The sequence below is a fragment of the Heteronotia binoei genome, chromosome 17, assembly GCF_032191835.1.
Source record: "Heteronotia binoei isolate CCM8104 ecotype False Entrance Well chromosome 17, APGP_CSIRO_Hbin_v1, whole genome shotgun sequence".
NCBI classification, from domain to species: domain Eukaryota; kingdom Metazoa; phylum Chordata; class Lepidosauria; order Squamata; family Gekkonidae; genus Heteronotia; species Heteronotia binoei.
The window spans coordinates 6,284,533-6,296,532 of NC_083239.1; the positions used below are offsets into that span (position 1 = coordinate 6,284,533).

The 12,000-nt window shown below is 47.2% G+C and overlaps 1 protein-coding gene across 1 annotated transcript in view; it reads left to right on the top strand.

The window, feature by feature from the left end:
* The window catches only part of LOC132586458 (discoidin, CUB and LCCL domain-containing protein 1-like), a 90,144-nt gene that overhangs the window by 13,610 nt on the left and 64,534 nt on the right, over nucleotides 1–12,000 (top strand). The window contains exon 3 of the mRNA XM_060258538.1: nucleotides 9,351–9,488. Within this exon, the coding sequence (XP_060114521.1) occupies nucleotides 9,351–9,488 (138 nt within the window). The remainder of the gene's footprint in view (nucleotides 1–9,350; nucleotides 9,489–12,000) is intronic.

Consider the following 12,000-nt stretch of genomic DNA (forward strand, 5'->3'; position numbering starts at 1 on the left):
AAATGCACATTTTGAACCTTCCCTTCTGTAGAGTAAGGGCAGAAATGATGAGACAACGACCTTACAAGGAAAAAGGTGATAGAAGTCATTACACTAACAACACTGAAGATAAATTTCAGTTGGTGAGACAATTTCAGGTGAAGAGACAATGGAAGAGAGTTGTTACTGAGGGTTCGATCCCCTTCCTAGGAATGGAATCCTAGGAATCCTTAGATCTTACACAAGGAGTTTTCATAGGAGGGTACTGTACAACCAGAACAGCGCCCCTGGACACCGGACACCTAACCACCAAAGATGGGGGGATGCAGAAGATAATTTCAGTGGATAGCCTTCTCACCATTCCTTTGTGTGTTCCCCCCACCCACCCTTGGCCATATTCCTGTTTTGTTTTTTAGATAGATGCCTAAGAGCGTTTAAGGGTGCTTTCATATAGTGAATAGGGTTAGAGTAACTAGGAAGAAAGCGTTTTTTTCCTTCATCTTACTGACTAAAAACATGATGTCTAGTTTGAGCCAGTCTGGAAGGTACTTATCATAGATTTAGTTTTCATTTCTAAGCACCTACACATTTTCTGAAACTTTTTATTCCACCCACCCACTTGCCTAACTCATTTAGGTGGCTTCTGGCAGAGTTGCAAAAAAAGCAGATTCGTGCTCCAGAGCCTTTCTGCCAACTTTCAGCCTTCAACAAAGCTTGGCTGCCTTTCTGGAAGTTCTCTCCGGAAGTTCTGTGCAAGCGTGACCTTGGAATGACCCAATGCACACATGGCTAGGAAGGAAAAGGAGCTTCTGGCTGCAGCTTTTGAGCACAACTTTATCCCTTTCTGCACTTCCAACTTACTGTAGAGTATTCGATCAGTCAAGCCTCAAGCTTGACTTCAGATTTCTGTGCCTACCGTCCACACCAGTCTTGCACCGTCTGGTATACTTATTCTGCAGCTACAAACCCCACCCCCTGCACTTTTCAAAATAGGGGTGGAGCATCACTTGTAATGTGTGGTGGGCAGTGTCTAATTTAAAAAAAAATCATGCAAGTGCCCTATCACAGCTATGCAGTGGGCAGCAAGCACTTTCCATTTAAATCCTCATCATTAGGGTTTGTAGAATCTTTCGGGCTCAAGTGCCGTGTTCTACTGGAGAAAGTTTTCCTTCCAGACGTTTCGTTCTCCGCAGCTGAGAACGAAACGTCTGGAAGGAAAACTTTCTCCAGTAGAACACGGCACTTGAGCCCGAAAGATTCTACAAACCCTAATGATGTTACCAGCCATGAAAACCTGAAATCTTTGATAAATCCTCATCGTTCATGGTTTGTGCATGTCTTTTAGTGTTAGTATGTTGAATGATAGGGAACAGAAAGGAATGCAGGCAAAGGGAGAAAGCCCACTGATGAAACTGACCAGACTTGTGCCAAAATTTAAAAGGAGCTGAGAAGCCTAGTTTTCCATACTGTATGCACTAGGGGAGAGGGCAGCTCTGCTGTGAATGTGTGTGTGTGGAGAGAGAGAGAGAGAGACAGACAGACAGATAGATGGAAGCCACCAACAGAACAACTCCCCTGCTCGTAACCAGTAGTAGAAGACTCAGCTTCAAGGAGAAGGAATGCAGCCATCCGCTCTCCTGCCCCCTGCTCCCCTCTACTAACTTCCTTGTCTACATGAATCTGGGATGGGAGGAATCTCTCGCATTTTGCAATTTTATTTTATTTTGCATTTTTAAACACCTATTTGTTTTTTGGCCCAGAAAAAAAAATGAGACTGAAGTTTCCCCGACTGTGCCCAGTGTCATTTCGGAAATCCCATGTGCATCTTACATTTTAAAAATATTTTTTGAATTTTTTTTTCCTGTGGAGGTAGCTCTCACCTATGGGGGCATTGCCCCCAAATGTCCCATGGCTATGGGCCTGGCAACAGGAGAAGAAAGTACAAAGCTGGATGGCTCCCCACAGGCACAGCAATGCCAGTGGGTCCCTGCAGCATCACTGACGTCTCCTGCTGGCTGGTTTAAACCTGGTGGGCTCTGTTGAGCTGCCTCATTTAAACTGGGTTGCCCAGCAGAGTCCCAGCTGATCCTGCAGGGAGAACTCTTCCCACATGACTGGTTCCTGCACACACTCAGGAACCACCAGTTCAGCCTTTCCCTATGAATAATTTTTTAACCCAGAGAACCTAGTTTAGCAAAAAACTGATTTCTCTACAATTGCCCACTGGAAGGACTCCCATTTTCCATCCCAAGGTCTGGAGCCTAGCCCCTGTGTCTCCCATTGCCCAGTGCCTGATCACCACGGGGACAGTTTACTGCCTTGTGCACTCTTGGAGGAACAGCCACTGACCCCTTGCCTGCCTTCCCTCTGGCATTCGGTTTAAAATAATGTCCAAGACAGTGGAGGTCTGTGTGATACAGAGAACTAGTACCAGCTTCAAAAGTTATAAAGTATTTATTAAAAAGGAAATGTTCACTAGCGTACTTTTAGCACAGCACCAGACTGAGCAAGGGATTAAAAAAATCGGTAAAACACAAATCCTCTGTCCCTCTCTGTATACATGTCCTATCACTTGTTAAGACTATATCCTTAGCTTAGGATATTATAGAGCTTTACAAAATTCCTTTATCTTAAAGCTTCCTTCTGCTCTCTAGGGCAGCACATGTTAAAAATAGATGCCTCCTCAGTTAAGAGTTTTATCTGCTCTTACGGACTCCACACCAACCAAAGAAAGCTTTCTCCTCATTCCTCTGAGTGTTATCATCTCTCTTTCCTCCACCCACTCACCTGGTCAGCCCAGGTCAGAGATGCTTTTCCTGAAGATTCCTCCTGGAGCCTTTGTAGTCTAAAGTAGGGGAGTCAAATTCATTTGTTAGGAGGGCTGGATCTGACATAAATGGGACTTTGTGGGGCCGGGGTATAAAATGTAGTGTAAGGCAGTAAACTTTATGAAGAACACAGATAAACACAATTAAAGATATGTATTTTAACTTAAGAAGAAGAAGAAGACGATGAAGATATTGGATTTATATCCCGCCCTGCACTCCGAAGAGTCTCAGAGCGGCTCACAATCTCCTTTCCCTTCCTCCCCCACAACAGACACCCTGTGAGGTGGGTGGGGCTGGAGAGGGCTCTCCCAGCAGCTGCCCTTTCAAGGACAACCTCTGCCAGAGCTATGGCTGACCCAAGGCCATGCTAGCAGGTGCAAATGGAGGAGTGGGGAATCAAACCTGGTTCTCCCAGATAAGAGTCCGCACACTTAACCACTACACCAAACTGGCTTAAAATACAAGCATTCTTTAAACTCTTGCAATATTTTTTCAAAAAGAAAGGTGGGGGAATAGTGGGATTGGAAATGCAGTTTTAAAAATTAAACACCAAGAAAAAGCCAAAGGGTTTCATCTGTTCTTCCAATTACACATTCTTACATAGCTATTAGAAGTTCTCTTTTCAGCAATTAGCAAGGGAGTGACATGGCAAGCATGGATGGTATGTAGGCAACATGTGGGCAACATGTGTCCAAGGATAAGACTGGCTCTTTGCAGAGGCTGAAGGAAATGCCTGGCCAGCCTTTCTATAATTCATTGTGAGGGTGAGTTAGAACTCTTGGCGAAGGCATTTTTGGGTCCAATGAGGATGTGGGAATCACTAATCCTGATTCAGCCATGATTTGTGGCTGCTGATGGCCTTTATCGGAGTGATTCATCCTCATGATGCATTCCAGCACACGAGGTTCAGTGCCTGCCTGTAGTGTTTCTCCGCCTCCAGATGTTCACGTTGCTAGAGTTCACTGATAGACCTGCAGACTTTCAGATCAAAAGCAGCACTGATAGGAAATGTCATGCTGTGCTTGACTACAGTTTTCTATTTATCCATCCAGGGCTTTTTTTTGTAGCAGGAACTCCTTTGCATATTAGGCCACACCTCCCTGATGTAGCCAGTCTTCCAAGAGCTTACAGGGCTCTTATAGGGCTGCCAAGCTCCCGGGTCCAGGCAGTGGGGGGGACCTCCCCCTACGTCACTGGCATGATGACGTCACCTGGGAGTGACATCATCGAGCAAACGACGTCCCCGTGTGGCCGCTCCAGGCATTTCTAGGAAAACTCTATGGTTTTTCTGGACGCTCTAGCCATTTGGGAGGGAAAACTCTATCTGAGTGAAGACAAGTTAAACTCAGCTTCCTCCCACCTTCACAAATAAAATGAGACACATGCAGGGCTTTTTTTTTTTTTTAGCAGGAATACACAGGAACTGTCGTGAGCTCTGATGAGGAGGAGCAGGAAGGGTTAACAGACCTGAAAGAGTTGCCAGCCAGTTCTTCAGCTGAGCAAACAGCAGCTGGCCCATCAATCACTCTCCAGGCACCAGTCTCAGCTGTTGACGATCAATCTCCCCTGAGCTCTCCTCCTTCCATCTCAAGAGTTCGAAGCAGGCTCCAGAAAGAACTTTCAGAGCGAAGACATGAGGCATGCCGATGCTTCAGATCTCTCAGCCCTGAGTTCTAGCAGAGTCACTGCCACCCAGGGAGCAGGTTGATTGAAACTCCCATATAGCTCCCACCCAGCTTGTGGAAGCAACAAGTCTATTCTCTGACTTGCATCCACGCTCCTTCCTGATCCTGACCTGCTTGATTTTCTTGGCACCCTGACCTTTTGCCTTTTGGACATTGACTTCTGACTAGGGTTGCCAAGTCCAATTCAAGAAATATCTGGGGACTTTGGGGGTGGAGCCAGGAGACATTAGGGGTGGAGCCAAGATCAAGGCTGTGGCAAGCATAATTGAACTCCAATAACAAACTAAGAGGAATGGATCCTCCATGACAATGCACAGACCAGCTTATGCAGGACCCTAAAACAATCAATTACCAATAGTATTTAACCATGCTTGACATTGGGAAGTATGCCAAGTATGCCAAAGCGGTCGCCATCACCTTCCCCTGCCTGAATACGGCCAGCTGTTTCTTGGGAGGGAGGGAGCGGGGGAAGAGGCAGGAAATCCTGGGGTCCCCTGCCAGGGCGGGAGGGTTGGGAAGCCTAGGTGGGGAGGAGGAGGGGGAACCCTCAGAAAGGTTCAGAAGCTGTGCTCCCGTGCTCTCCTGCTGGATCTGAGGCTTGCTGAGTAGGATCTGTTCTGAAAATATTTACAAGAAGCTATTAGGCAGGCAGACTTACTCTGTATTTTAACCGGCTTTCCTCAGCATCCGCTTGGTGATAGCCGCAGCGCAGGAGCCAGGAGACCTTGAGTCCTCTAATTAAAGGAAACCCAAAATTTTTCCAAGCTTCCAAAAGGGTTGGCTGGGACCCTCCATGTGTTGGAAAGGGGAGGGGCTAGGATTTTGTCCATCAACCCTGCCTAGCTTGGAGCCCTGGTACTGAGGAGTGAAGAGCACCAAGTTGTCAAAGAGAAAGCAAGTGGTCTTCACCTGAGGGTTTGGGGAGGTGGGAGAAGCTTCCCTTGTGAAGTCTCCTTCGCACTAGATCTTTAATCCTGGTTTAACTCTGTCCCCAAACTGACATTCTACACTAGAATCAGAGAAACCAACTCTGTGACTCTATGATTCTATGATTTTAGCGTAGAATGTCTGCTTGGGGACAGGGATAAACCAGGGTTAAAGGTCTAGTGCGAAATCGGTCTCCCCTCTTCCAAGGAATTTGCCTCCTCTTCCAGTGAAGATGGGTTGGAGCAAACCCGGTCCCTGACACCTCACCATGCCTGATTTCATTGAAATCAACGTGCACAGAGGGGGAGTGAACAAAAGGACCCTGCCCATTGGAACCTGTTGGGGTTTAGATATACTATTAGCAGAGTAACGTGCAGAGAACCACGAATAACAGCCAGGCACACGGTTTAGCTTAACAAAGCAGTTTACTTTACTAATGATAAAAGGTATGACTGGGATTTCTAGAAAACAAAGAAGGATTCAATATCCTTTCTAGCTTCTAGGCTACATCTTGACTCTCTCGAGTCTTAACTTCAACTGATCTAAGGGCTTAACACAAAGGGCAATAAAACTGACCGAATGGTTTCCCTCAGACCACCACCCAAATATATGGATTAGCCTATTAGGGCTCTCCCTCGATGGTCACTATGCATATTGACACCTAGCCTTGGTGAGAAGTACGTACAAACATTCCCATTGGCTCTACCTGGAGAGCCAGTTTGGTGTAGTGGTTAAGTGTGCGGACTCTTATCTGGGAGAACCGGGTTTGATTCCCCACTCCTCCACTTGCACCTGCTGGAATGGCCTTGGGTCAGCCATAGCTCTGGCAGAGGTTGTCCTTGAAAGGGCAGCTGCTGTGAGAGCCCTCTCCAGCCCCACCCACCTCACAGGGTGTCTGTTGTGGGGGAGGAAGGGAAAGGAGACTGTGAGCCGCTCTGAGACTCTTCAGAGTGGAGGGCGGGATATAAATCCAATATCTTCATCTACCTCACAGGGTGTCTGTTGTGGGGGAGGAAGGGAAAGGAGATTGTCAGCCGCTCTGAGACTCTTCGGAGTGGAGGGCGGGATATAAATCCAATATCTTCATCTACCTCACAGGATGTCTGTTGTGGGGGAGGAAGGTAAAGGAGATTGTGAGCCGCTCTGAGACTCTTCGGAGTGGAGGGCGGGATATAAATCCAATATCTTCATCTACCTCACAGGGTGTCTGTTGTGGGGGAGGAAGGGAAAGGAGATTGTGAGCCGCTCTGAGACTCTTCGGAGTGGAGGGCGGGATATAAATCCAATATCTTCATCTACCTCACAGGGTGTCTGTTGTGGGGGAGGAAGGGAAAGGAGATTGTGAGCCGCTCTGAGACTCTTTGGAGTGGAGGGCGGGATATAAATCCAATATCTTCATCTACCTCACAGGGTGTCTGTTGTGGGGGAGGAAGGGAAAGGAGATTGTGAGCCGCTCTGAGACTCTTCGGAGTGGAGGGCAGGATATAAATCCAATATCTTCATCTACCTCACAGGGTGTCTGTTGTGGGGGAGGAAGGGAAAGGAGATTGTGAGCCGCTCTGAGACTCTTCGGAGTGGAGGGCGGGATATAAATCCAATATCTTCATCTACCTCACAGGATGTCTGTTGTGGGGGAGGAAGGTAAAGGAGATTGTGAGCCGCTCTGAGACTCTTCGGAGTGGAGGGCGGGATATAAATCCAATATCTTCATCTACCTCACAGGATGTCTGTTGTGGGGGAGGAAGGTAAAGGAGATTGTGAGCCGCTCTGAGACTCTTCGGAGTGGAGGGCGGGATATAAATCCAATATCTTCATCTACCTCACAGGGTGCCTGTTGTGGGGGAGGAAGGTAAAGGAGATTGTGAGCCGCTCTGAGACTCTTCGGAGTGGAGGGCGGGATATAAATCCAATATCTTCATCTACCTCACAGGGTGCCTGTTGTGGGGGAGGAAGGTAAAGGAGATTGTGAGCCTCTCTGAGACTCTTCGGAGTGGAGGGCGGGATATAAATCCAATATCTTCATCTACCTCACAGGGTGTCTGTTGTGGGGGAGGAAGGGAAAGGAGATTGTGAGCCGCTCTGAGACTCTTCGGAGTGGAGGGAGGGATATAAATCCAAAATCATCATCTTCTTCTACCTGCTCACTGGCTAAACATCAGCATGCATATACAAACACTTAATTAACTCATGACAGCAGGAAGTGAAATTGCATCAGAAACCCAACAGAACCCACACATGTTGTAGATGCAGGCATATAGACTCCATCCCTGTTTTGGGGATTGTTGCTTTTTTCACATGTTCCCAAACATGAGGACTTAGAGGGAGTGTCTTGTTTGTTTGCTGTCTATGGGGAGTGCAGCTTTTCGGCACTAAGCTTTGGGAGAGGAGAGTCTTTCTTCCTTAGCCTAGAATGGCATCTACTGACAGAATTGTCTGTCAGCAGCATTTGTGTTACATCTGGTATGTGGGGTGTGCCATATGCCACCGGTCAGCTATTGCAGAGGACTGAACAAAGAGCAGGAAAGGAGAAACTGCTAGAAATGCAAGAGCCCTTTCTCCCCCTCCGTTGCCTCTCCCAGGCCAACACAGTCCCAGCCAAATCCCAGTGTTTACTGGAAGGAAGGTCATCTATGCAGACACTGATGATCCATCCATAGGGACTCATCAGGAAGCATGAGAGGCCAGAACATTTCCCACGCATTGCACTGTTTATTGTATAACAAGTTTGAGTCCAGTGGCATCTTTAAGACCAACAAAATTTTCTTCCAAGTATGAGCTTTTGTGCATGCACACACTTCCTCAGGTACATTGAAGTGGAAGTCAACAGTTCATATATAGAGATGCTTCTATGTAGGTGAACAGCAAATTAGCACACGACTTAATGATGTTTTGACATATGCAAAGGCCAAACAGTGGTAACAGTATATATGGTCACCAGGTCACCATTTGTTTGGATTTCATTAGGGGGTCAGAACAGTGTGGTAATAAATATGTCAAAATAGAAGACGGATGTGTAAGGTTATCTTTTCCCCTTAGAAAATGCAAGCATGTGAAAATTAACACAATAGCTACTGCAAAAACAAGTGCCAAAATTATTAATGCTCCTAACTATTTATATGAACATATGAAGCTGCCTTATACTGAATCAGACCCTTGGTCCATCAAAGTCAGTATTATCTTCTCAGACTGGCAGCGGCTCTCCAGGGTCTCAAGCTGAGGTTTTTCACACCTATTTGCCTGGACCCTTTTTTGGAGATGCCAGGGATTGAACCTGGGACTTTCTGCTTCCCAAGCAGATGCTCTACCACTGAGCCACCGTCCCTCCCCAACGATACTAACGTTTAGTAAACTTTAAAGCAAACCAGATTTCAGGTTACAATCTTAAACGACTTTTAGGAATTCTTCTCCAAACCCGAGACTGTCTGGCCCACCTACACCTCTTACCTACACACTCCTAATAGAGGTTAACATTGCAATATGAGGATGGTAGCAGTAAATGGCACTGTGCGGTTGCGAGGTTCCGAAGTGTGTACCTTCCCATCCAAACGGGAGGCTTTGACGGTGCTCTTTTAGGAAAGTTCACAGCAGAGAGGTTTTGGGAAAGATCAGAGTTCAGACTGAAAAAGAATGTATGGAGGTATTTCTCCAGTGACATTAGTGAAAAGAGGGAGGAAAAAGATTAATTAGCTTAACAGAACAGAGACTCCTATGTGGATGAAAACAACCAGAAGACAAAATTATTTCAGAAGTGTAATATTTACCAGTGTCATGCAGATAAAGAGGGAATGGCGACGACTTCTTTGCAGAAAATGGTTCCTATGTTGAATTACCCTCCTCTGCCACCATTGCTAAAGACCATCTCCTATGGTTGGGCAAAACAACCAAGATATTTCCTGGTATAAGACCCTACCTGTTCTCTCTCTTTCCCCAGGTCCATACTGCAGTAACTCAAATCTGCCCCGCAAGGTCTTGGTGGTAAATGCAAGCTCAGTAACCATCTTGTTCAACAGTACTGTGCACCGCTCAGGACGTGGCTTCCTCCTTTCCTATGCCGGCAGCAACCAGCCAGGTAAGGCAGATTCCTTTGTCACACATGTAGAGGTCAGATTTGCCTGGAAAGTTGTGTTTCTTCCATTTGGGAAGGAGGGGGGGGGGTCATCCTCCAGCATGGCCATTTGTCCTCAGTCAGTAGCTACATTTGCTTTCATTGCACATCCACTGCGGTTGGGTTGCTGCCGCTATCCAGAGAGATGCTTCACAACTGCGAGACAGAGAAGTAGGTGGGTTTAACAGAACACAAGACCTTGTGCCGAGGAGAGCATCGGGGGGGGGGGGGGGTTTAATGATTTCAAAAAGTATTCACGGATCTGTGAATCCTTTGTTGTAATTTCTCATGTAGCTAATGACAACAACGTATCTGTGGGGAGTGACCCCGGTGTGGAAGCTCCCCCCCCCCACCTCCACTGGTGCTTCTTTATTCCAAGGAAGCCAGACCAGCTTAAGCTTCTATCTAAGTGAAGACAAGCTAAACTCAGCTTCCTCCCACCTTCACAAATGAAATGAGACACACGCAGGGCTTTTTTTTTTTTTAGCAGGAATGCATAGGAACACAGTTCTGGCTGATTTGGCATCAAAGGGTGTGGCCTAATATCCAAATGAGTCCATGTTGGGCTTTTTCTTTAAAAAAAGATGGGCACACCTATCTGTGAGCTCAACACCAGCTCAGCCATCGACTTCCCCTTCAGATCACCTTTCCACCTTTTATATTCAATATTTCTGGCTTTATGTGTCCACTCCCCTTCTGGAGTGCAATACTGCTTTGTGGAAGTTAGGGTTGCCAATTCCCAGGTGAGGGCAGGGGATCCCCAGTTTGGAGGCCCTCCCCCCGCTTCAAGGTCGTCAGAAAGCGGGGGGAGGGGAGGGAAATGTCTGCTGGGAACTCTGTTATTCCCTAGGGAGATTTATTCCCATAGAAAATCATGGAGAATTGATCCGCGGGTATCTGGGGCTCTGGGGGAGACTGCTTTTTGGGGTAGAGGCACCAAATTTTCAGTAGAGCATCTAGTGCCTCTCCCCAAAATACCCCCCAAGTTTTAAAAAGATTGGACCAGGGGGTCCAATTCTATGAGCCCCAAAAGAAGGTGCCCCTATCCTTCATTATTTCCTATGGAAGGAAGGCATTGAAAAGGTGTGCCGTCCCTTTAAATGTGATGGCCAGAACTCCCTTGGAGTTCAATTATGTTTGTCACAGCCTTGATCTTGGCTCCATCCCTAATGTCTCCTGGCTCCACCCCCAAAGTCTCCTGGCTCCACCCCCAAAGTCCCCAGATATTTCTTGAATTGGACGTGGCAACCCTAGTGGAAGTACCTGGATGACATCACAGGAGTCTAGCCACAATCAGCATTATGCACTGCCAGCCTCTGCTTGAAACTTACTAATGGCTTTTCACACGCACCCTCCACCTTCTGGGGTTTGTTTAAATGGAGGGAGATGAGGCCGTTTCCCACACAGACTAACCCCTCTGTAGATAGTTCTAACCTCCTGGCCCAAACTAAACTGTGTTTATTTCATCTTTATCCTGACCTTCCTCCAGAGAATATAGAGTAATACATGTGGTCCACTGCCCTGCCTCTCATCCTCAAACAAGCCCGTGAGGATGGTTAAGATGGAAGAGAAAGACTGGCCCAAAGTCACCCAGTGAAATCCATGGCTCAGCAGGAATTTGAACTCCTGACCCAAGTTCAGCCCTGTAACCAGGTTGCCTCACTGGCATCCAGAGGACATCGATGTTTAGTTGCATGTAACTTGCTCCTGCCATTTGGAGTTTTTTAGAAAATGCGGGCAGAGAAGCAGAAGAATGAGGAGGAGGGGTTTCTTAACCCTCTGCCCTAAGGTGCTTTTCTGCTAAAAATCACTACCCAAACTCTTTTTTGGACTGGTGCCTGTATCTTTTCCCTTGCAGAAGAAAAAGTAGCTGGAGAGGGGGGAGTGAGGTGAGGGGGAAAGGGCTACTGTTTTAGCCTGCTGCTGTGTTTTCTAAAAGCAAAAAACCCCCAACTTTCAGGAAGGAGAACAATGTGTGATTGAGCATAATGATTTTGGATTTATATCCCGCCCTATACTCTGAATCTCAGAGTCTCAGAGCGGTCCCAATCTCCTCCACCTTCCTGCCGCCCCCCCCCCACAACAAACACCTTGTGAGGTAGGTGGGGCTGAGAGTGCTTTTATAGCAGCTGCCCATTCAAGGACAGCTTCTATGAAAGCTATGGCTGACCCAAGGCCATTCCAGCAGGTGCAAGTGGAGGAGTGGGGAATCCAACCCGGTTCTCCCATATAAGAGAGCTCTGGCTGATCCAAGGTCATTCCAGCAGCTGCAAGTGAAGGAGTGGGGAATCCAACCCAGTTCTCCCAGATAAGAGAGCTCTGGCTGACCCAAGGCCATTCCAGCAGGTGCAAGTGGAGGAGTGGGGAATCAAACCCTGTTCTCCCAGATAAGAGAGCTCTGGCTGACCCAAGGCCATTCCAGCAGGTGCAAGTGGAGGAGTGGGGAATCAAACCCTGTTCTCCCAGATAAGAGAGC